Source organism: Ovis aries, chromosome 10 (assembly GCF_016772045.2).
Source record: "Ovis aries strain OAR_USU_Benz2616 breed Rambouillet chromosome 10, ARS-UI_Ramb_v3.0, whole genome shotgun sequence".
NCBI classification, from domain to species: domain Eukaryota; kingdom Metazoa; phylum Chordata; class Mammalia; order Artiodactyla; family Bovidae; genus Ovis; species Ovis aries.
The window spans coordinates 28,308,270-28,334,104 of NC_056063.1; the positions used below are offsets into that span (position 1 = coordinate 28,308,270).

The 25,835-nt window shown below is 45.0% G+C and overlaps 1 protein-coding gene across 14 annotated transcripts in view; it reads left to right on the forward strand.

Moving 5' to 3' along the window:
* STARD13 (StAR related lipid transfer domain containing 13) overlaps positions 1–11,528 on the forward strand; it is a 573,794-nt gene extending 562,266 nt beyond the window's left edge. For all 14 annotated transcript variants that reach the window (XM_060394451.1, XM_060394453.1, XM_042254792.2 and 11 more), the window contains 6 exons: positions 2,091–2,301; positions 2,864–2,978; positions 3,821–4,042; positions 4,781–4,998; positions 8,177–8,353; positions 9,061–11,528. In XM_060394451.1, coding sequence (XP_060250434.1) covers positions 2,091–2,301; positions 2,864–2,978; positions 3,821–4,042; positions 4,781–4,998; positions 8,177–8,353; positions 9,061–9,178 — 1,061 coding nt within the window. In that variant the 3' untranslated portion in view covers positions 9,179–11,528. The remainder of the gene's footprint in view (positions 1–2,090; positions 2,302–2,863; positions 2,979–3,820; positions 4,043–4,780; positions 4,999–8,176; positions 8,354–9,060) is intronic.
* The last annotated feature ends 14,307 nt before the right edge of the window (positions 11,529–25,835 follow it).

Here is a 25,835-nt window from a genome sequence, read left to right on the forward strand (position 1 = left end):
CCGTCTGGCTTGCAGAAGGGTAACTGTCCAGTGAAGCATCAGATGACTCCAAAAATTAGACTGAGGCCTGTACCCAGGAAGGGCACTGAACATTAGAGCAAAGGGCTCATATTTGGTTCATTAATCACTGGAGAACCTTCGGGCGTTGTTGAGGGAGATGACCAGTCACAATGCTCTCAGCTATAAACACAGGACCCAAAATCCAACAAACAGTTGTTTAAACAATAAAGACATTATATAACTGCACAAGACAGAAAATCTGGAGTTGAGTAATTCCAGAGTCGGTTAATTCAGGGACACCATGGCTGAAGTGCGCCTCTCTTGGTTATCCCCTTGTGACCAAGGTTATTCCCTTGGTCACAATAGGACTGCCACAACTTAGCATTATCATGTCTTCCCAAAAATCACATCCAAAGGCAAGAGGCTGGCAGACGGGGTCTCCTCAGGCATGTGTCCTTCTATCAGGGAGATAAATTTACAGAAGCACCTACCTAGCATTTATCTTGGTCTCATAGGCCAGAAAGTATACATTTTTCTCCCCTAAATCAATCACTGGAGAGAAGAACGGGGCTACCATTTTTGGTTTAGGCCAGCGTGGGTCAGAGGGAAGGGCCCATCCTCCCTGAGCACAATACAGCCCAAACCTGAATAGCACATGGCCTTTCTTAGAGAGGAAAGAGAAAGCAAGTATATCCCAGGCAGCCAAGCCTGTGCTGCAGGGCCAGTGTCCATCAGAACTGCTTATTTGACCCATGAATCCGGAAGTGGTAAACAGGAGCTACCAGACGGGACAAGAATGGAGGGTCAGGTAGCCAGCACATTGATTGAGGCTTTGAGTTACCTGCGGTGACTTCTAGTAGGGAGACTAGAAATAACAACGTTCCAGGGATAGACTCTGGAGTCAAGAGTTTTCCAATGTCTGTGGGGAAGAGGCCGCTTCTCCCAGGTGGCTCAGACAGTAAAGAATCTGGCTACTAATGCAGGAGATACAGGTTCGATCCCTGGGTGGGGAGGATCCCTTGGAGGAGGATATGACAACCCATTCCCAGTATTCTTGCCTGGGAAATCCAAGGACAGAGGAGCCTGGTGGGCTACAGTCTGTGGGGTCAGGAAGAGTAGGACATGACTAAGCTATTAACACTTCACACTTCTTAACTCAAGTGAGCTCCTGATGGTATCTTTCACAGTGAGGGGAATAAGGCAGTGAGTCAGTCCTAAAAGCGGAGAAGGCAATGGAAACCCACTCCAGTACCCTTGCCTGGAAAATCCCATGGATGGAGGAGCCTGGTAGGCTGCAGTCCATGGGGTCGCTAAGAGTCGGACACGACTGAGCGACTTCACTTTCCATTTTCACTTTCATGCACTGGAGAAGGAAATGGCAACCCACTCCAGTGTTCTTGCCTGGAGAACTCCAGGGCCAGGGGAACCTGGTGGGCTGCCTGCCATCTGTGGGGTCGCACAGAGTCGGACATGACTGAAGCGACTTAGCAGCAGCAGCAGCAGTCCTAAAAGATCACTAACAGACACAGCCAGGGGGCAGCAAAATGCAGCACGGAGCACCCATTTCTCTCGGATTTTCCCTCTTAGTTAGCTCTTACTGTTCAGGCCAATTCTCTTTCAAGCCTGCATGACCAGGGCCGCCCCCCGCCCCACCTCCGCCCCACCACCACCATCATCACCACAAGGACCACCCAGAAGGAGAACGGCTTGAGAGAAGGGGGGACCTGGTTCCCCTTCCCACAATCCCTGGGCATCCTGAGAGATACTTCACCAGCTGGGGAAAGGGGGTGATGGGCAAGAGGTTTGAAACAGGCGAGGCAGCAGACAGGTGAGTATGAAAAGCCAGCACAGGGTGCTCCTTGCCAGTCCAGCCTCGTCGTTAAGACTGTGAGTTCTGGAGTGAGACGGGGGGGGGGGTTCCGACGCTGGTTCCGAAGCAATGACTTCTCTGTGCCCCTAGCTGTCCTCATGGTCACTATCGATGACAAGGACCCCAAGCATGTTCGCAGGAAGGTAGCGCACTCTCCCCCTCCCCTGCTGGCTCCTTCTGTGGCTGGCCCTCTGACGGCCTGGCACCCACTTTTTCATAGATGTCCCCAAGGAGCAGCGGCTGCAGGCAGTGCAGGCGGCCGTCCTGCTGCTGGCCGACGAGAGCCGGGAGGTGCTGCAGACGCTGCTGTGCTTCCTTAACGACGTGGTACACGCGGTGGAAGAGAATCAGATGACGCCCATGAACCTGGCCGTGTGTCTGGCCCCCTCCCTCTTCCACCTGAATTTACTGAAGAAAGAAAGCTCCCCCAGGTGGGTTTTTCTCAACGGGAATGTTAATCCTAAACCAGGTATTCCCCAGGGCTACTGAAAAAAACAAAACAAAACTACATGCATTGCACTTCAACCTGGGGATCTGTTAGCACTTTGTTTATACTCAGAAAATGTTTGGAAGAACCTGATTCTTGCACCTCAGAGAATTACCAAGGTAGCATTGAAGAGTGTCCTCTGTGATCCAGAAAACAGGGAATTCTGTTTTGTGTGTGTTTTACAAAATCTTCAATTTGAAAAGACTGGATTTCAGGCCTAAGCATGGCAGCTTGTGGTGAAGTAGTTTCAAACTTGGGGAAAAATGAATTAATTTCTCCCCCAACAGTTATTCCTGCCCTTATGTTTTTTCCAAGGTTTTCCATTTGTCAGACTCTTAACCTGCCTCGGGATATCTAAGATGTGTGATCACTGTTTTTATTTGGAAATGAGAAAGTCTGGGATCTGGGTGGCATCCGGGCATGAAGAGATAGCAGAGGGGTGAACTGGGTCCTATGAAATGCTCTGGGGTTTGGGATCTGCTAAGCACTGTCCCCTTCAATTACAGAGTCATCCAGAAAAAATATGCCGCTGGGAAGCCAGATCAAAAGGACCTCAGTGAGAATCTGGCCGCAGCTCAGGGGCTGGCCCAGATGATCATGGAATGTGACAGACTTTTTGAGGTGAGTGAAAGGCTCCAACCGCTTTCCTTCCTTATAGCTCTTGGAACTCGATAAGACAGTTGGAATGGTTACTGCATTTATGGCTTATTTCTGGTTTTATTTTTTTGACAATGGTACAATGAATAGTGCCTCCCAGAAATATGAGGAGGCAACCCCGAAGTTGAGGCTTTGACAGTTAAAGACACTTGGGTTTACCATGATGATGATGTTTATAAAAATGGTTGCATCAAGTTCTGGTGCCAGGTCCTAGGCCAGCCAACTATAGTATATTTAATGTGACCTCAGGACTTGATTAGATTCAATGTACGTGTTGGGGGGGGGGGGTGCTGGGGAGATACTGAACAATCGCTATTAACTCTGAATCAGTGACAGCTTATGAATACAGCCACAGACCTGCTAAAGGAGTACGTGAACTAGACTTCTGGCATCCTTTCTGTGGCAAAACTGGCATTTGCAGAAGGAAAAAGTGTGCTAAAAAGGTAAAGCTGCTTTCTGAGTCATGTTTGTTGTTCCCCTTAAGTCTGTGCACTTTTTAAGTTTCCCGAGTCCAAGTTTTGCCAAACCGAATAAAAATATATGACAAGTAAAATCAAAGAAAAGTGGAAAGGGTGAATGAGAAGTCATGGGAATGTTCTGAATAATAAATATAGCCTCAAACAGATCTGGGTTTCCTGACTTTCAGAAGCCCTTTCTCCTGACCGCTGTCACTGATCTCAGACAAACATCTCTTGCCCCGCGGCACCCAGCCTGTCACCGGTACCATGGTTTTCGGTGACGCTACTTCACTTTCTCTATTAGTCTCAGCATTTCTGTGTTGCTCTTCTGTGTACCCGTTGGTTCAGGTCCCGCTCGAGATGGTGGCCCAGTCTCATAACTCGTATGTGGAGGCTGAGATCCATCCGCCAACTCTGGAAGAGCTGGGGGCCCAGCTGGAGGACAGCGGGGCCACTTTCCACACGTACCTGGAACATCTCGTCCAGGGCCTCCAGAAGGAAGCCAAGGAGAAGTTCAAAGGATGGGTCACATGTCCAAGCACAGACAGCACAGAGCTTGCTTTCAAAAAGGTAATCTCGGGTCTTGGAAAAAATTTACTCCCAAAGAGCCACATCTAACAACCTGGAATTTGTTTTGCTTCGAAAGTGGCCCCTCTGTCTCCAGGGCTTGTCACACATAGGAACTGGGCAAAGTTCTGCACCAGAGTCGGACTGTGTAACCAGAGGGCAGACTGTGGAGCCGCCCTCTGGACCCAGGCCGGGCTCTGCCCCTGAGCTGCGTGGCGTTGGGCGAGTCACACACCTGTCTGCGCCTCCATGCTCTCATGTGCATAACGGACATAACAGCAGGACCACTACCAGATGCACACACTATGGATACTACGTATAAAATAGATAACTAATCAGATCCTACCCTGTAGCACAGGAAACTCAGTGCTCTGTGGCGACCTGAAGAGGAAGGAAACCCAGAAAGAGGAGATACATGTATCCATATAGCTGATCCACTTTGCAAACACTAAGGCAACACTGGAAAGCAACTATATTCCAATAAAAATTAATTTTAAAAAATGGAAAATAAAAAACTAAAACTAAGAACAATGCTTAGCACACAGGAAGCACCGTGTGCTGCTGGTTATCGTTTTTATTGCCACTCCTTCTCTTAAGCTTAAGGGTGACCATTTTAAACCTGAGGTGTACAGAATCACTTTCAAGTTCCATAATCGATGAGGCTTTTTGAATACCCAGTGAAGCCGGGTAGGTTCTGCTGGAACCAGCGACCTCTCAGCCGCTGCGGGTGTCTTTCCCCAGGTGGGAGACGGGCCCCCGCTGAAGCTGTGGAAGGCTTCCGCGGAGGTGGAGGCGCCCCCCTCGGTGGTTCTGAACCGCGTGCTGAGGGAGCGCCACCTGTGGGACGAGGACTTCGTGCAGTGGAAGGTGGTGGAAACGCTGGACAAACAGACGGAAGTCTATCAGTATGTGCTGAACAGCATGGCGCCCCATCCCTCCAGGGACTTCGTGGTTCTCAGGTAAGCCTGCCCCTCTGCTCCAAAAGCAGGGTGAGAGCTGCAGATGGGAGCATTTCACTGCATTCTCCCACCTAAGTTCAGCCTCCACTGGGAACACTAGCGCCGGCCCTAAGTTCATTTCCCTCGCCGAAAACTGACTGCCGTGTTCATGCCCGACCTCCTGCTTCTTTCACCCGATGTACAGTTCTGCCATGCTCTCTTATGGCTCCTTTCAGTATGGGGCATACGGTTTATTAGGCCATAAATATTGTTCATTTCCTCAGAACAGAGTCCCACGATGAGCTGCTGTTTGTCCAGCTGAACTTTCTGCCAAATTATGCAAATTGAATCTCACTGGCTTTTCTCTTGCTTTTGTTTTTCTCTGCCTGGGAAAGGCAAGTCTTCAGTGGGGCGGCTCTCCATCTGGAGTGTGTGTAACTTCAGAATTCATCTGTATAACTTCACACGGTGCTCAGTCGCTCAGTCGTGTGCAATTCTTTGCGACCCCATGGACTGTAGCCTGCCAGGCTCCTCTGTCCATGGAATTCTCCAGGCAAGAATACTGGAGTGGATTGCCTTGATCTCCTCCGGGGGATCGTCCAGACCTAGGGATCTAATCCAGGTCTCCTGGATTGCAGGCGAATTCTTTATCCTCTGAGCCACCAGGGAGGCCCTCACATGTTCATAAGTCATCCCCATGCATGGAAACCGTGGCCCAGCCCTGAAGGTCCAACTATGCTGAGATAATCGAATGTCCAGAAAGATTTCAGGGCCTGACAAGGCTTGAGACTCTGATCTCATCTGCTGAAATATTGCTTCTAATAGATTTGTGAGTTGAGTTCCAGACCCCTGTTCTCTGGGTTTAGAGTGGGATGCTCAACTAACAGTAGGCAGTGGGACAGTGGACCTGTGTATATTGGCTGGTGAGTCTGTACTGAATCAGAAAGAATGGGGATGGAGGATACTGACAAACCCAAATAAAATATAATTAAATTAAAAAATTTTTTACTGATAACTGATGGTGAATACCATCTCTTCTCATATATTAGCAGTTTAAAAAAAAAAATCACTAGTGAAATTCCCAAATGTATATTTAAAATAGTTTCTTTATTAAACTAGTCTTGATGGCAAACTAAAGATTACTTTTCACATGGGCTATTTCTGCCTTTTGAATTGGTCCTTAGGACCTTGAGTTTCAAGGGTCATTTTTTTTTTTTCCCCAAATATATGTGTTTATCTTAGCCACGATGGGATCCTGGTGGAAAATGTGGGAAATTGTAAGCATGGCTTATTAACACAGTTATTGGGACATTACTCATCTCATTGGAAGTTAAATTTTACACCTTCACTGCTGCAAGCAAGAAGTGAAACAGTTCCAGGATGGCAGCCCTGGGGACTGGTGGGTTGGAGCCCTGCCATGGTCCACTCTCCACTCCCCTTAGAGGAGGCTTCGGGCCAGAGTCTGTTCATGGAACTCCCTCCTTCCAATCCTCCAGCAGTGCCACCCGCCTGCCATTTCTAGAGTCCCATTCCATCCCAGCCTTGTGCCAGGCACTATTGGAGACTCAAGATACTGCTGTGAACAGACCACAGTCCTGCTGTCTTGAGATTAATATTTTATTAGGAAGAGTCAATAAAGAATACGCAAGGGGACTAGGATTTCTTATCTTTTCTGTTGTTGCTCAGTTGCTAAGTCGTTTCTGACTCTGTGACCCCATGGACTGCAGCTTACTAGGCTCTCCTGTCCTTCACTGTCTCCTGGAGTTTGCTCAGATTCATGTCCATTGAGTCAGTGGTGCTATCTAATCATCTCATCCTCTGCCGCCCCCTTCTCCTCCCGCCCTCAATCTTTCTCAGCATCAGGGTCTTTTCTGTTGAGTTGCTCTTCACATTAGATGGCCAAAGTATTGGAGCTTCAGTTTTAGCATCAACAACAATGAACCAGACATGGTGCTTGCAGCAGGAATTCCTTGTGGTTATGATACAAGAGGTAGAAAGTGCCATGGGTGGTCTCCTCTCAGGATTACCATGTTCACATCTCACTTCATCCCTTTCTCTAGTTCCTCAGGAGGTTCCAGTGATAGCCACTGAAGCCTTTTTCCATTTTATCCCCACAAATCTATGCAACTTTCCATCTTTGTTCTTAATCACAGCATCATGCATGAAAAGAGACTGGTCATACCCATGGAGAAGTTGCTAAGAAATTTGTTGGGCTTGCTTATTCCCAAGTTTCTTGGTAATATGTTTCTTGTATGGTAGAAGAGGATGAAGTTATAGATAAGATAACTAAGCAAGGGGATAGGATTTGTGACTTAATAACTGAGATTATAATAAACCCATATCCTGTGGCAGAAATGGTTGCTACAGAGATGCTCCTGACTTCCATCTACAACCTTTTCTCAAGTGGTACCCCCTTCTATGCTTGAATAGCTCCAGTAACAGTGAGCTCACTGCTCCTCATACAGCCCATTCCATTTTTGAGGAGTACACATTGTGTAGCTCTTCTCTGCACTGGATTGAAACATGCCTTCCTATCTCTGTTTTCTGGAGTCAAATCAACTGTATTTATTTCTTCTCCCACTCAAGAGCCTCTCAAGGATTTGAAGGCAGCTAGCAGTCCACATATGTCTAGTTTTCTTCTAACTGAGCATCGTCAGCTCATGTATCCTTTCAGACTTGAGTGGAGCATCACCTCCTCCAGGAAGCCTTCCCGTGTGTATGATCTCAGAGTTCTCCTTGCACAACCATATCACTGTGCTTGTCAGAGTGTTTTAGAGTTCTCTCTGGAGGTCTGTTTCTCCTCCTGATTAGACCTTTGTGTCCTCAGTGGCTTCTCATAGCTTGGCACATCCAGTAGATGTTTGGTGAAAGAACTGAATGAGCAAGTCCCGATTCCCAAATGGTGGGACCAGCAAGCCCTTCAGGAATGTGCAGGAGTCTCTGCAGCCTCAGTTTGGGATTTGGAAAGAATCTCTAAAAATTGCAAAGTCGTTTCTGATCTCTGGGTCAGAGGGATGAGACCCCTGCTTTGAACCGCACTGTATAAACTTTACACACACTTGTGAGAACCATTAGCTGAATCCAAGTAACTGGGCTTGGAATTTGAGCAAGAAAATGTCAGCGTAAGCCTCAGCTCCACACTCAGGGTTTTCTTTCTCTCTCAGCCGTAATTCCCACGTGTGGGTTTGTTTTGCTGCAGGACCTGGAAGACTGATCTGCCCAAAGGAATGTGTACCCTAGTGTCCCTCTCCGTGGAACACGAGGAAGCCCAGCTCATGGGTGGCGTGCGCGCTGTGGTGATGGACTCTCAGTACTTGATAGAGCCATGTGGCTCAGGCAAGTCACGGCTGACCCACATCTGCAGGGTGGACCTGAGGTGAGTGTGGGCTCCTGGAGGTGGCAGGCACAGCCCTCTTTCCCATCTGACCCCTACTGCTCTGTCCTTTCCTCCTCCTGACCATTAACACGTTGTCTCGATGATTACGAATCATTCCCCTCACTTCTCTTTCCAGCCTTGCTAAACTTCTGACTGTCAAGAGAAGGTCCCATGCTCGTCTTTATTTTCCGTTTTGTCCCACGTGTACTCGTGTGCTTCTCTCACGGGGCAAACGCCAGCACTGGCACCTGGTACATGGTAGATGCTCAGGAAATACGAGTCCTCTTATGTTTCTTTCCAGCCTGTCCCTTTTCTGCTCCCTCCAGTTGCCCTCCTATGAGAAGGAACTAATTTAAATCCAACCTTTTTCAATGCCTTCATGATGCTAAACTGAGTTCTTGGTCTGGGTGGATATAAACTGGGTTTTCTCCATAAATTCTTGAATTAAGTCAGACTCATCCCTGAGAGGACGCTGTCATTTGAAAGCACCTGGTGAATCCTGCAAAGACAGACTGAATCCTTGGCCAGGAAGGCAATTTTACGGGCCCCCATTGACAGAATGAGGTTCGCAGATCCTCAGAGCAGCGCCCCTCGGGGAAGGCAAGAGGACTGACAGGCAGGGCGCAGGCACCGCCGTGTTGACCGTGACAAACTGTTGTGATGTGGAAGAGGCTTTCCCACTTCCCTCCCCTTTTTTGTCCCCACAGAGGTCACTCCCCAGAATGGTACAATAAAGCCTTTGGACATCTGTGTGCGGCGGAAGTTGCCAGGATTAGAAACTCTTTTCAGCCCCTCATTGCTGAGGGTCCAGAAACTAAAATCTGAGTTTTCCCAAGTGTGACATCAAACTCAGGGAAGAGGAAGCGGAAGCAAACACTTGTGGGAGAGAGTGTGAGCGTGAGAAAGCAAGGAAGAGAGAGAAACTAATTGACAAAGTTAATGCTCAAAAGCAGAAGCACTGAGAAGTCAGAATGTCGAAGATGCAAGAATTTCTGAGAACTTTCCCTAGCCTTCCTGGAGACGGCTACATCCCTACTAATATAATATTTTTAAAAATCAGAACATTTATCTATGTTACTTAAGATTAAATTGATTATTCCTTGTGCATTGCCTAATTTTGCTATTTAAAGGCTTCTAAGAAGCACTATCATTAACTGTAAATAAATGTATGTGTAGCATTTGTACATATGTGTGTATATCTCTATCTTCACTGTATATATGTAAAATGTCAATTTTATATATAATTGCATATTTTGAAAAGGAATGCATCTGATCAGGTGAGCCCCTTCGGCACACGGTTCTTTCCAAGCCTCTCTGGGCCCTGTGTCCCCACTGCCCTGTAAGCTGAGCAGAATCTGCTGCTAACACCAAAGTGTGAAAACAAGTTGTCTGCCCTGATGTTTTACCAAAGATTAGCCAACCAAAGGAAAACACATTAAATGGTTCTCACATGTTGTCAGTTTGTATCATTCAGAACTTGAGCGTGGGGTATTGGATGAAGCGAGGAAAATAATAGTCCTCATTAAAGCAAAGAAGTGGGTGAGTAGTCGTTACCAGATTTAAGACTATATTACCAGTTGCCATGGGGCCGGCAGATACAGTTTCAGTGAAATGCCAGATGCCCGTGGACCACTGGAGTCAGCTCCAGTGACTGAAACAGAACCTGTATTTCCCTGCTGATTAGAGCTGAATATAATAGCCTTGGCATATTCACAGCCAAAGGGAGCCTCTGTGTTTTGTTGAGGTTTCATAGATACATTGCATAATGTTCTTAAATGTCATTCTATTTGACCAGTGGCCTATTTAATGGTCACAGTTAGTTGACATTTTCTTACCAACGTCTTGCACTGAATTTAACTCTGGACACCAGATAAAGGGAGATGCTGGTCACTCAAGAGTCTTGGACCATTACAGCTGCAGGGAGTTCTAATATTGCTATGCTCTTAAGATATTGCTCGTTAAAGTTCTGCAATCTGAAAGACAGGGTTTCAAACTAACATTAAGACCAAAACTGTGTTCTTCAATTAGCTTTAGAAAATATAAACAGGTTTGTTAAGTCCATGCTTCTTCATTAGTCAGTCAAGCTAGCTATGCATTTGCCTGAACCTTATTTATTATTGTATGGACTAAGCAAATTGACTATCCTTAACCAATTGCTGATGGATTTTAAGTTGGGTTTTTTTCATTGTAATTCAGCAACTCTAAAGAGGAAGATAATTTATTGTGTTTGATTTCAGGGAGAAATTGGTATCATAATTTAGCAATTGGTGTTGAAGGGGAAAAAAAACTGAGTGTTTTCTTTTTATATGGTATGTTTATGTAATGTTTTCTTTTATCAGTATTGTGCAATTCTTTTATTGAGAGGAATAAAAATGCTATAAATGAGTTCTGGATGGTACAAGTAAAATCATACTGTCTGAATTGTAATCGAGGAATTTTTTTTGTTTCCTTGCCTACCGAAGAAGGTGGCGGCAAACCCATAGTTTTCCATTTGCGCAATGCTCTGTGAGCAAAACAAATTCACATCCTAAATTTAACCACATATGCCAGATTACATAGACAGGATCGTTAGTGAATTTTAATTTAGCTTAATGCTGGTCCCACTCCAGAGATGGGGCCACGTGTTTTCAGGAGGTGTGACAGGCACACAAGGATGAACAGTGTCCTGTCACCAAGAGCAGGGCTTTTCCAGCCTTATCAGCACACGGATCACCTGGAGATCTTGTTACAATGAGCCTCTGATTCCCACAGGCTCAGGCAGGCCTGAGATTCTGGATTCTGAACCAGCTTCAGGGCAAAGACCACATCCTGAGAAGCGGAGATCTAGAGGACATTTAGAATAAAAACAACGTTATTTGATTTCTGACTCCCCTTCTCTTCAAATTACCTTTTTATTTTTTATGCACATACTAAGTACACCCCTGCTGCCTACAACACAGTGCATCTTAAAAAGAAACAAAAGAGGAGAAAGATGCATCAAGCTTGTTTGTCAAATACCATAGTATTTTATGCATTGTTATCTTGCCAATGGAAATAAAATATACTGCCTTTAAATAATATATTTATACCTCATGTATATCTTTACCTCGATTGTTGGTATCAATCATCAATTGTAAATAAATAATTGCCAAGGCAAATAAATTTATATACATTAAATATAACCCTCTTTTCTCTATAATACATGTTGAGTTTCATGCTTCATATAAATGGAAAACCTGCTTCCTGAGGAAGATTTCTCTATAAAATAGCATGCCATTAAAAAAAAGAAAAAAGCTCACCATGAGTTTGACACCTCTGTACCGTAGTCAAATCTAAAGATTTATATAAAAGCCTAGATTGTTATCTACAGAACTTCACTAACAGTATGGGGTGCCTTAACCTGTATCTAAGCCATTATAGTGATGGGTAGGGATTTCTTTTACATTTCGCTGTTCTGAAATCTGGAAGTTATAAGAACACCTTTATAGTATTTTCTGAAGGATTCTGTGAGCTCTAGCTACATTCCCTTTTTTTTGAGTGCACAAGAAATTGAGACTTGATGACGCAACTTATGGCAGCACCACTGGACCATGAAGAGTAGCCAAACCTGAGTCTGAGCCTCTGGCTTTCCATCCTACAGTCAGCCCTCCATATCTGCAGGTTCTGTGTCCAAGGATTCAACCAACCATGAATCAAAAATACTCCAAAAAAAAAAAAATGAAAAACAATTTCAGAAAGTTCTGAACGAAACTTGAATTTGCTGTGCACTGGCAACTATTTACATAGCATTTCCATTGTATTTACAACTATTTACATATCATTTGCATTGTGCTAAGTATTATAAATAATCTAGAGATGATTTAAAGTATATGGGAGGATGTTTGTAGGTTATATGCAAATACTACAACACTGAATATTCATTGGAAGGACTGATGCTGAAGCTGAAGCTCAAATAATTTGGCCACCTGATGCGAAGAGCCGATTCACTGGAAAAGCCCCAATGCTGGGAAGGATTAAAGGCAGGAGGAGAAGGGGACAACAGAGGATGAGATGGTTGGATGGCATCATTGACTCAGTAGACATGAGTTTGAGCTAAAACTCTGGGAGATAGTGAAGGACTGGGAGCCCTGGCATGCTGCACTCCATGAGGTCGCAAAGAGTTGGACACAATTAAGTGACTGAACAATGAGCAACAATACCTCTTTATATAAAGGACTTGAGCAATCCCTGGGTTTTGGTACTTGAAGGGGGTCCGGGAACCAATCTCCTGCATACACTGAGGGATCACTGTACTTTTTCTAAGCTTTACTTCTAAAAGATGACAAAGGTAGCCTCTCATTAAGCAAGCAGGAGCTCTCAGTCTCCACTAAGGCTAAAATAGTCACAGCAGCCCCAAAAGACTATATGCCCCCATAGAAATGATCCAAACTCTGCTCTCTGCTCCTCTCCTTCATGCCTTTTCCCATTACTTGCAAGTTTTGCTTTCCTAGGCAAAAAGAGGAATTTCCACTGTCCGTGTCCCTCCTCTTTGTGAAAGAAGAACATGGTCGTCATTCTAGCAGCCACACACAACCAGTGTCTCTCAGGGACCCTAGAGTATATGAATTCAAACTTCATTCGGAGTCTACCTCATGAAATTCTTTGGTGTGAAACTGTTCTACTTCACTGTCTTTTGATATCTGGCCAAAAAAAAAAAAAAAAAACCAAGTCATCTGATTTCTTCTCAGAAAGTTAATGTAAAGAGATAAAACAGACCCTGGCCAAGTGGAGTAAGTCTGTTCACCCAGCCCTTGCAATGACTCTGAACTGCCCAGATGGCTGTGCCCAGCCACCAGCAGGATGCATCTGAAACATTAAGAGAGTGACCAGGACCCACAGCTAGAGGAACAACCCATGTTCACTTCAGTTGTGTTGTCCCTGCCTCTCCTGACAAGCACAGAATGGTCCAGTGACACCAAGCCACTCTTCCACATCTCTGTGAGTTGGCATGGACCTTCTGCCCATCTTGTTGGTCAAGTGATAGCCTATTGATTTCTCAAAACCCTATTTGGGCATCATTTGTTCCATGGGCTTTGCTGACCACCCATCTGAAATCCACCTGCTTCCTTAATAGTACTCTTATTGCATGAACCACGTCATTTGGCAATAAATCTAACTCTCCCACTAGACTGTGAACTCTTAGGAACATGGACCATGTCTTGGCTCTGAAACTCCATCTCTTAGGACACTTTATGCTACACCATTCAAAATTATTTAAAATGAACTGGGCATCTGAAAACTGGGCATAAAGATGACAGAAGCCATTCTGGAAGTCATAACCTAGTGTGGAGTATCCCAAAGCTGGTGAAATAACTCACATTTTGCGTTTGGCTACTTCAGCTCTCCCATAGCACTGAGAATGGCGCATGAGCTGGTCTTCCAAGAAGTTAAATGTGGCTGTTTCTGAAATTAGCAAATGCTAAACATCTGCTTGCAGAAAATAGGACAGTTTGATTAGTTCCTTCATTCGGCAAGTACGCGTGGAGAACTCAAGACGTGCCAGACACTTCTAGGTATTCAGTAAATAAAACAGTGAATAAAATCAGTGAACAAAACAGACCAAAAACAAACAAACAAACAAAAAAACTCCTTTCCTCACAGAACTTATGGTCTAGAGGAGAAAACAGCCAAGAAACAAATAATTGACCAGGGGAGCTCCACAGAGGAAAATAAAATTAGAGGAAGGAGACAGATTAGATAGTCAGGGAGACATTTACCAAGGGCCTGGAGTAAAGAACTACTCAAAAGGACGCGCTGTTTGATTATCTTCCCTCTGGCTCCACCGGAGCTGCTACAATTACAGCGGTGGGAATGATCAGTTCATCAGTTTGCCGAGACCTATTCCTCGTGAAGGAAAAGCAGCACGGTGACGGGCAGAAACGGCGCCTCTGAGAGCTAGGCTTGCAGGCGTGGGCCCCTTCTTCCACACCCCCGGGAGGAAGGCAGGCCTCCCGCAAGCACCGCAGACGAGCTGGACACCTGCCTGTCCCACCCAGGGATGCTCAGTCCTCGGGGCTAGACGATCAAGTCCTCGTTCTGAGTTCCAGATGCGAGCCCATCTCCAAGGCCCCCCAGATACTTAGGGGCATTCTCAAGAGGAGCGCCCCCTGCCCGCGAGCTCACAGGCTTGGCTGTCCTCACAACCACCCCTGCTGACCTTGACTGTGACCTGTCAGCACACTGCTGGGCCTCAGGTGGGCATGAGAGTCCGGGAGGAACTCTCCTGAAAAAGACTCAGTTCTCCCCTTGATGCCTCCTTGATACTGCCCGAGTGCTTTCCTAAATCCCCACAGCACACCTGACACCAGCTGTCACATGTGCTAAGACACAACAGAGAAAGGACCAAGTAAGGTGCAACGTAAAGCTTCAACCATAAGGGGCTCGGGTTCCAGCTCATTGACCCAAACCTGACCCCAGAGATGCTCACCTTCCGCCAGGGCTGCTTGCTCAGCCTCCCACAGGGAACGGGCGGAGGGACCCCAGGTCGCCTCACTCTCATGCCCGGGTCCCCAGGTTTGGGATGTGATGAACAACCAGCGCTGACAACAAGCAGGAACTCACCCAGCTGAAGACCCAGCACTTTATCTGCACGCTGGCCATGTGGCACCACCCTAAGCCCCAGAAGATCAAGACACCATGGACTCACGGATGTACCCTCAATCTGAGCCATCTTGGAAACCACACGCGGTTCCTGCGGGCACAGTGGTGCCAGAGCTGTGGTCAGGGCTTCCTCACCTTCCCTTTCCCACGCCTGTCCTCATGTCAAGGGTGGCAGACGCCTCTGCCATCTCCGTGGGTTATCAGTCACCCCATCGGCTGAAAAGCTGGTTGAGGACATTTTCATGTGAATGAGTTTCAGATGGAGCTGCTCCACTGGAGATTTGCATCATGAAGACTTTTATCTCCTTGCCTGGCATCAGGGGCTTTCCTGTTACAAGGATTTCAAGCATCAGCAGGTAGATGGGAACTACCAGCAGGTAGATGGGAATGGGCTTCCCTGGTGGCTCAGACGGTAAAGAATCCACCTTCAATACAGGAGACCCAGATTGGATCCCTCAGTGGGGAAGATCCCCTGGAGAAGGGAATAGCACTAAGGAAGAGCCTGAAATGATACTACCATATTAAAAAAAGAAAAAGAAAAGAAAAGAAACCTGAAAATCACCTTATCTTGGTGTTCTTAGGTGGTTAAAGCGGGCGGGATCGTTCCCCCACCTGGTCGCGGCTTCTCTGGGGAGGCTTGGGTGCTGTGCGCCTGGAAAGTCAGGAGTGGGAGCTCTGCCTGAATTCAGGAGGGCTCTCCCATGGAGCCTCTTCCCACCTGCCCCTGCCTCCCCTCCCCCCCGTGCCCCCCCACCCCCGTCTCTCTTCCCTCCACCACTTCAAAGCTGTCTAAACCTCATCTCTCATCTTTTCTTCTCTGAGACACCCCACCCCCAACTTCCAAGCACTTCTGAAGAAATTGCCAAAGTGGTGTGTAGTATCTGCTTTGTCTCAATCCTGTAATGCACAGCTTTGTCAGGAACTTTATACCCAAAGAAGACCCAAGGGAGCGCCCATATCCAGAGGTGCCAGCCAGGGAGAAGGGACCCTGCCTTTCTGGGGGCTGGATTCCTGCACACTCCAAATGGACAAGAGTCGGTGAGGAAGCCCACCCACTCTAACCATCTAAGAACAAGACCAGGTGATTTTCAGGGTTAGGCTTTTTTTTTTTTTTTTTTTTTTTATGTGGTAGTATCATTTCAGGCTCCTCCGTATCGCCACTCCCTTCTCCAGGGGATCTTCCCAACTCAGGGATCCAACCCAGGTCCTCTGCATTTTAGGTGGATTCTTTGCCATCTAAGCCACCAGGGAAGCCCATTCCAAAAGTAGCTCCCACCCACCTGCTAATGTCTGAAATCCTTATAACAGGAAAGAAAGCCTCTGATGCCAGACAAGGAGACAAGGCAAGCACTGGACCAAAAGATAAGGCCACTGGAGACATGGGGGGGTGTATCATTAATTTCACTCATGGTCCTCCTGTTTCTCTGCAGTTCCCTCATCTACAGAGAAAAATAAAAGGAAACAGGCATAGCTATTGATTCTACTTGAGCCATAGGTAGAGTGTGCTGACTTCCACAGAGATAGGCAGTTCAAGTTATTGTGGAGAAATAAAGTTATTCAGTTGTCTGAAATTAAATGTGCTCTCCAAAGAGCAGTTACTGAGGAGGAGACTGCCCCCCACTGGGATCTACTGGAGCCACCCTCTGGGACCCCACCCACAAGAAACAGAGACTCCAGAATAGGGGTCCTCTCCTAGAACTGCATGAAACTGAACGTTCAACTCAAATAAGGTTTGACTTCCCTGGTGGTCCAGTGACTGCAAATCTGCCTGCCAGTGTAGGGGACACAAGTTTGACCCTTGATCTGGGAAGACAGATTCCACCTGCCACGAGGCAGCCACAACTACTGAGCCCACGGGCTGCAACCGCTGAAGTCTAAGTGCCGACAGCCTGTGCTCCACAATGAGAAGCACCACACTCCATGCAGCGAAGACCCAGCGCAGACAAAAAATAAAAAACAAACAAATGAAAACGTTAAGAAACACTTGAGAGTGGCAAAGGAGAACAGATGTACCCTCAGCTTTCTATCAGCTTGCAGTGTTCCAGTGTGAACCCAGCAGCGTATGTGCGAAGCATAAAGACCATGAAGGCAGCGATGCAGTACTGTAGCTTGGCTGCCTTGTTTACTTTTCAGACAGTCGCCGTTCAGGGTTCAGATAATCACAAAGCAAGCATTTAGCATGCCTTTACATGAAATGAAGGAATTTTAACCCAGCATAAACACAGCAACATCTGTCGCTTCTCCAAACTGAATAAGAACAAGATGGGGACAGTCTTTCTCTGAGAAGGCAGAAGAACACTTTGTAATTTTTGTTCAAGGATTAGGGAGTGTAAAACAAACACCTCCTCATGTTTCCACATTCCAGGGTCAAGATGCTATGCAGAGATTGGAAACAGACCCAAGGTGACATCCTGTGAGCCATGCAAATGGGGAAGAGACTCTCCCGCAGCGGCGATTCCCAGGACAGAATTCCAAGTGGAATTTTGATGCCTAATGAGAGGGAACCACAGTCAACCAGAACTTCAAACCTAGAAGTATAAACATCTGGGGAACTTTCTGATGCCCTGTATGCTATAGGCGCTTTGTCTTCCTGCTTCAGATCATCACCAACCATACATGGAATAAACTTCCCACTAAGTAAAAAGTGGTAAGACAATGACAGCTGCACGCATCATCCGGGTCTTACTGTTTACAAGGAGTTTTCATACATACTCACATACGTGAATACATGTATATACAACATAGTAGACATCAACCTTACCACAACCCAGTGAAATAGATACCACTATCTCTATTTTTTACAAGAATAAGTTCAGGTTCAGAAAGGACAAGTGACTTTCCTGAAATCACCCAACCAGGACTGAGGCACAGGCGACCTGAGCTTTGCTCTGCTTCTCCCCTTAATGAATAGGAAAGGATGATGAACTCCGGGACTAGGTGTGCAAGTCTGGAAACTCTGTTGGCTGTGAGAACACTCAGAGGGACTGGCTGAGTGGACCTTCTAAAGGGTGACATTTTGAGTATAATTGCAAATAGCCTCCATCACGAGGGTTTCCTGCCAATGCAGGAGACACAAGAGACGCGGGTTCGATCCCTGAGTTGGGGAGATCCCCTGGAATAGGAAATGGCAACCCACTAAGCCTACACAGCAAGCTACACAGCAAGCCCGCTGGGGAGGCCAGGCTTGGAAACGGCAAAGGGCACGTGAGGTAGGGACAACATACACCCCTTCTCTGGCCAGGCCACTCTGCCCAGCCCCTCGCAGCCCCTGCCAGGGGAGGGGAGATGAGAGTGTGATCACTGAGCCCTGTGACCCTGTTTGGACGTGATCACAGCACTGCCAAGTAGTACCAGACCTACGTGCCCCCTCCTCTGTGCACCTAGCCGGCCCGGTAAGTGCAACCAGATACACAGATGGATCCCCAGCCAGCCCTGTGGTGGGGTGGGAGGGGCCCGCTCAGTCCTAAGGTTTAGGTTCAGAGGCAAGTGGGAGCCCTTGCCCTTGACTGTAATTCTCAGCCATTTGCACAGCTGTTAATCAAGACGTCTTTTGATTCCTTTCTGCTTTTGTTCCCGTGCACAGAGAGCCTTCCAAGCCTGCTGGGAAGGAACATCCATGGGAGATGATCAAGCTCTCAGCATTCTCAAGGGCCCTGGTAATCATAATATCTAATGGCATGAAAATTACCAAAACACTGAGAACAGGTTCAAAAGATGGGCATAACACCTAACAGCGGCCTCAGGAAGTCTGAAACCCAGCATGTATGGAGATTTTCAGAATGTATTGAGGACAGCAAAAAATAAACAGTAACAATGAAGACTTGTGGCAGGCATATTTAGTGCAAGAATAAAGAGAAGGAAAGGATAGGTCTGTGTTTAACACGGACGATGTTATATCAGTAGAAGACAAAAAGAAAGCATAAATATTTCCTCCTTACAGCATCAACTTGCCAACAGTAAACATCTCCCTCCCAAAAAGTGTGGAACCATACCTGGCTCAGAGGGTGGTTTAAAAATATGTCCACAGATTATGTGACCCCTGCCTTCAAGAGCTGGAGCTTAATTCTCCTCTCCTTGAGTGTGAGCTGTATTCCGTGACTCCTTCTAAGGAATAGAATGTGATAGAAATGACAGAGAGTGATTCATTTCTCATGGGTAGATACCTAGGATTTGGACCACTGGGGAGGGGAGATGCTAGTGTGATTCCACTGCTGCTGCTGCTAAGTCGCTTCAGTTGTGCCCTACTCTGTGCGACCCCATAGACGGCAGCCCACCAGGCTCCCCCATCCCTGGGATTCTCCAGGCAAGAACAGTGGAGTGGGTTGCCATTTCCTTCTCCAGAGCATGAAAGTGAAAAGGGAAAGGGAAGTCGCTCAGTCGTGTCTGACTCTTAGCAACCCCATGGACTGCAGCCTACCAGGCTCCTCCATCCCTGGGATTCTCCAGGCAAGAGTACTGGAGTGGGGTGCCATCGTCTTCTCCAGTGATTCCACTAACTACCTAGAATTGACGCTCCACATAGTATATCTTTGTTTAACATTTTAAGAAACTACCAAGCTATTTTCCAAAGTGGGTGCACACAAGAATTCTAGTTTCTCCACATCCTTGTCAACTTATGACCATCCATCTTTTGGACTTTATCCATCTAAGTGGGTGTGAAGTCATTCAGTTTTAAATGTTGCTCACTGTTTTAAACTTGAAGCAAAAATAGAAGTTCTAATAGATCACAGGAAATGATAGAATTCAATTAACTCAAGCTCTGGTTCTTTTTTTTTTTTAACAATCACTCATTGTTTATTTCAGATCTACAGTCCAAACAATCACAGGGTTGGAGACAGGAACTAAATTATGCCCAAAGCAAGGTAGAACAATACCAGACTCTCACTTGGTCTTGCTCTGATTTTCTTACTATCAGAACAAACCCATGGAGCCAAGTTTGTCTGTGTCAGGGGCTGACTGTAGCTGAGAGTCTTTGCGACCCCATGGACTGTCCATGGAATTCTCCAGGCCAGAATACTGGAGTAGGGTTGCCATTCCCTTCTCTGGGGGATCTTCCCAACCCAGGGATCGAACCCAGGTGTCCCACATTGCAGGCCAATTCTTTACCAGCTGAGCCACCAGGGAAGTCCAAGAATACTGGTGTGGGTAACCTATCCCTTCTCTACCAGATCTTCCCGACCCAGGAATCAAACCAGGGTCTCCTGCATTGCAGGTGGATTCTTTACCCACTGAGCTATCAGGGAAACCCTTACTGTGAATAGGGAAACACACTAAATGAACACATCTTCACAGGGACCTCACAGTCAAGAGACTGAATTAAGAAGAGCAAGCGGTGAAGAAAGTCAAATGCATTCCTTCCAGTGCTGTGGGAGACAGTGGCGGCGGGGGGAGTGGTGGCGGATGTGGGGGGCGGGCCTATACAGGGGAACCTTTCGATCTTAAGCATGAGGGGGGGGTGGGGGAACACCATTGAGAAACACATCAGGGGTCCACACAGAACAGTACAGACACCTTAAAACAACCAAAAGGCTCCCAGTTCAAAGTGACTGGAAGCTCGTCTATAAAACCAGGAAGAATGTTCTGCCCAGAGGGACAGCTGGTCAGTCTTGGAACCACAAGAAAGGAAAGTTCAGAGGCAAACTCTGGCAATGCCTGTCGGATGGGCCTGCCTGGGAAAGATGGCATCAGGGCAGTGGGCTTGCAGAGCCTCCCTCCCCCATCCAGTGGCCTCTCCCTGAGGCCACATGGGCCACCAGCAGCCCGTCCCCCTATCTCACTGAATTCTGTTCAGTGCCCAGTGAGCAACCTTCTGACTGATTTCCTGCCCCAAAGTGGAGCCTCAAGGGGAGATCACGCCCAGTGTGAGAGGCTGGTTTTGGTCCTCAGATTAGAGTCACAGCTCTAAATGGGAACAGAGGGATTGGGGAGAATGGGAAAAAAGCCTCAGAAAGGGCTTCCAGGTCCCCAAAAGCATCATCCCACCAGCTCCTCTCCACCCAGTGCCTCCCCAGCATCCAAGCTCTGAGACGTCAGGCAGTACCTAGCAGGGCATGGGGAGCTTTAGAGAATCACTGTTTCCACTCCTGGGGGATAGTTGCATGATTGCAGATCCTCAAAACTCAGAGCCCACAGATTAAGGTAGAGTCCTCAAGAGTGGACATCTTGGGAGTTATGAAGAGCTCACAAACACTGAGTCCCGCCATAACCACAGCCTCAAAACCCGGCAGGTTTCAAAGAACAGATGCTCAAAGCATCATGCTGTATGTACATTTAAAACTGAGGCAGCCATTCTTCTTGGCGGTATTTGAACATCTCTGAAATTCAGATTAAGGTGGGGGGAGGGTCATGCAAAGTGGCAAAACCCACAGGGAGTCTTTTGTTGCTGGTGTTTAATGTGGCCATGCTCCCAGAAATACTTTCCCCATAATTGCCCATCTCTACAGGAACACAACGGTTCTAAGCAGAATGTCAAGTGCAGTTTCTGAGAAACCTGAAATTCCTAAGGCTTGTTTTTTGGGCATTTGGCTTGGTGTGGTTTTTTTTTGTTTTTTTTTTTTGTTTTTTTTTGAGGACAAACTATGAAAGGTTTATTCCCCCATATTCAGACTTGACCCTCCATCTTGCCACATTAGTATGAGCACCAAAGTAATTTATTGAGTTGTTTTCTAATACACAAAAAATGTTCATCACAGGGCACTCAGGCTACAAACAGGCAAGGAGGGAGTGAGGTACAAGTCTGCTATGAGAGCATTTGTCGTGGAAAACAGCGCAGCACTTCCCGTAAGCAGAAAGGAGCACCCCCACCCCACCCCCCTCCACCAGTCACTGTGGTCTGGATCAGGCCGACCCATTTAGCTTTAAGAGTGTGAATTTCCCTTCCAAGATCTGTATCAATGGTCTTTAAAAAGTACATTTGCCTTAAAGGGTAGTTAATATAACAAAAGGTTTAAACAAACCATGTGATCTATCAGTAAGGAGACATGGTGGGTCTTCAAAAAGATCATTAGACAAAAGTCAAGGAAACCAGGGAGATAATGCTGGCCTCAGAGAAGAAACACCCAACAGGAAGGAGAAAATCAGGGAGGGAGTAACTGTTGGCAGGACCACCCTGGAGATGTCAGTAACACAACCTGCAGATGCTCTTTATTACCCGAGTGGCTGGCCTTGAAGGTCTGGTCTCAGGGTTTTTACTGGCATTCCCAGCGTCAGGAGTTACCATGCAAAGCCTTTTACTCTTCCCACTATGCTGTAACTCCAGGAATTAAGAGAATTTTAGCTCTCCAGAAGTTCCCTTGTATAGATTTCTAGTTTAGTTAAAATATTTAATACCATGAAGTTGGGGCAACAGTTGGCAGGTCCATGAAAAAGTCAAGCATGACAGAACGTCTGCGCAATGTTCTCTTTCTCTGTGGCTGGAACACTACCTGACAAACGGACCGACAAAGCAAGGCGAAGCGCCTGTGTTTACTTAGGCTGCAGAGACGAAAAAGAACTCTCCCCAGCCACCTGGAACGGAGCTGCTGACAGAATAGGAGCCACAAGAACAAGGTAGAAAAGTCAGGTCTTAGGAAAACTGACTGAAAGCCTGACTGTTGGAGCCTGGCATTCTTTTACTTTTATTATTCCACAAAGAGAACATAAATGGGACTCATGCTGGCTTTCTGAATAGTTTAATTCCTCCCCGCCCCCAACCCTTTTTATTTCTTCCTTTCTTCCTAAACAACACTAAGTGTCCTGGGTTAACAACTGAGTGCTGTAAACACATATCCATATTCACAAACACATACACACATACATACGTACATGGCATACTTTTTCCTTGTATATTAGTATTATTTACAGAAATAGAATACTATACATCTCCACAACTAGATTTTTGTCACTCAAAAATACTTCATAGGAATCCTAACCAAGTATACAGACTCTGCTAAAATGTATCCTTTTTAATGGCTGCATACTATTTTATGAAATTTTTCTAAAGTTTCTTTTAAAGATCAACTCAACCACTCTTCTATGGAGATTCTCTTTGTTTCAGAATTTTAATTGTATGAACAATGCTCTAATAAACATCATGGTCCTACACTTTTATGAAATTATATTATGTTTTTCTTTCTTTGGAATAGCTTCTTAGGAATGAGACTGGTAGATCCAACTGTATGTGAATTTTTATTTTCAGAAGATATTGCCATACTGCAACTAACATTTAATTTGCAAAGTATGACAGTCCCTTTTCCTCTGCATCCTTACCTCTTAACATTACCCTTCTATTATGCTTTTATTAAATACATGGTTATAAAGGGAAAATGCATTGTTACTTTAATTTGCATTTCCTGATTACTGATAATTTTGAGTGTCCATACGTTTATGGCCATTATACCTACTTTCGGATAAATTATTCTTTCATATCTATTTTCTATTATCTGTTGCCCCTTAGTAGGAACTCTGTATTTTAAAGATGTTAACTTTATTTTAATCATCTGTGATGCAAATACATTTTTAACTTTATAATTTCCCACGGACCTTATTTACATTTTCTATAGCTTTCGGTTCTTTGTCTTACTTAAGAACAATCTCCACAAACCGTACATTGTATGTATAGGCTCCTAGATTTCTTTCTATAAGTAATTTATTCATCTATTATTCATTTATTTATTTTTACATTTAATTATTTGCTTTAAAGTCTTCAATTATCTGTAGAACTTACTTCTACAAATGCTGAGAGATGTGTACACTTCCATCCTCTTCCAGATGGATGGTCAGCTGAGCCTGTATCTTCCTTCTCCCACTGAATTGAAATGTCAACTTCATAATAGATTAAAATAGTGTATATTGTGAGATCTAGATTGGGATTTTCCTTAAAATTCCTCTACCATCTTTATTTATTTTAAAAACCAATACCCTTATAGTCAAACAAAACTGTAATTCAAGAAGATACATGCACCCCTATGTTCACAGCATCACTATTTACAATAGCTAAGACATGGAAATAACCTAAATGTGCATTATCAGATGAATGGATAAAGGGGATATGCTACAAGCATATACAAAGGAATACTACTCAGCCATTAAAAAGAATGAAGCAATGCTATTTGCAGCAACATGGATGCAATTAGAGATTATCATACAAAGTAGAGAAAGTCAGAAAGACAAGGACAAATGGCACACAATATCCCTTATACGTGGGATCCAAAATATGAAACAAATGAACCTATCTATGAAACAGAAACAAAATCAGAGGCAAACAGAATAGACTGGCGGTTGCCAAAGAGAGAGGGATGGAGAGGGTAGGAATGGGAGCTCAGGATTAGCAGACACAAACTGGTATATGCAGAATGGATAAATGACAAGGTCCTACCATATAGTACAGGGAACTATATTTAATATCCTGTGATAAACCACAATGGAAAAAATATGAAGAATAATGTGTGTATATATATGTATAACTGAGTTACTTTGCTGTACAGTAGTAATTAATACAATATGATAATCCAACTATACTTCAATAAAATAATTTTTAAATGCTTTATTTGATTATAGTGACTTAATAGTAGCCATTAATATCTGCACTCATTAGTCTTTTTTATACATTTTATTCTTGGGCTTTTTATTTTCCCAAATAAGCTTTAAGATCATTTTATATTATTTTGAAATGTTATATGATTCTAATTTGAATTACAGTATATATCATAATTAATTTTATATATAAATATTATATATACATGTATATAGTGAATTTGAGAAACGCTAACACTTCAGTTATTTTCAGCCTATACACCTAAGAACTTAGTATGATTTTCCATTTGTTTGAGTCTTGTTTTCAGGACAGTTATTCTCTTACAGTATTTCTTTTCATTTTATTATAACCACAGATTATTTTTTCCCATTTTCATGTTTAGGTCATTTTTTGCCTTTGATTGTTGTATGTATTTTTATACCTATTTGTGTTATAATTCAAGTATTTTTTCTTATGTCGTTTGGATTTTCCAAGAATAAAGTATCATCAAGAAAAAGAGTTCTTTCCTTTCTTTTCCAATGTTTAGACAAATTATTTTACTGTCTTTTCTCATTGTGTTTGCTAGAACTTTGAAAATAATATTGAGTAATAGTGGCAAGAATAAGCAGTCTTATCTAGTTCCTGACAATAATTAAAGTGGTTTTCATGGTCTGCTATTTAGAATCACATTTGCCAATGAAGCAACAGTTAGAACTGGACATGGAACAACAGACTGGTTCCAAATTGGGAAAGGAGTACATCAAGGCTGTGTATTGTCACCTTGCTTATTTAACTTACATGCAGAGTACATCATGAGAAACGCTAGGCTGGGTGAAACACAAGCTGGAATCAAGATTGCCAGGAGAAATATCAATAACCTCAGATATGCAGATGACACCACCCTTATGGCAGAAAGCAAAAAAAGAACTAGAGCCTGTTGATGAAAGTGAAAGAGGAGAATGAAAAAGCTGGCTTAAAACTCAACATTCAGAAAACTAAGATCATGGCATCCGGCCCCATCACTTAATGGCAAATAGATGTGGAAACAGTGGAAACAGTGACAGGCTTTATTTTGGGGGGCTCCAAAATCACTGCAGATGGTGACTGCAGCCACGAAATTAAAAGATGCTTGCTCCTTGGAAGAAAAGTTATGACCAACCTAGATAGCATATTAAGAAGGAGAGACATTACTTTGCCAAAAAAGGTCCATCTAGTCAAAGCTATGGTTTTTCCAGTAGTTGTGTATGGATGTGAGAATTGGACTATAAAGAAAGCTGAGTTCTGAAGAACTGATGCTTTTGAACTGTGGTGTTGGAGAAGACTCTTGAGAGTCCCTTGGACTGCAAGGAGATCCAATCAGACAATCCTAAA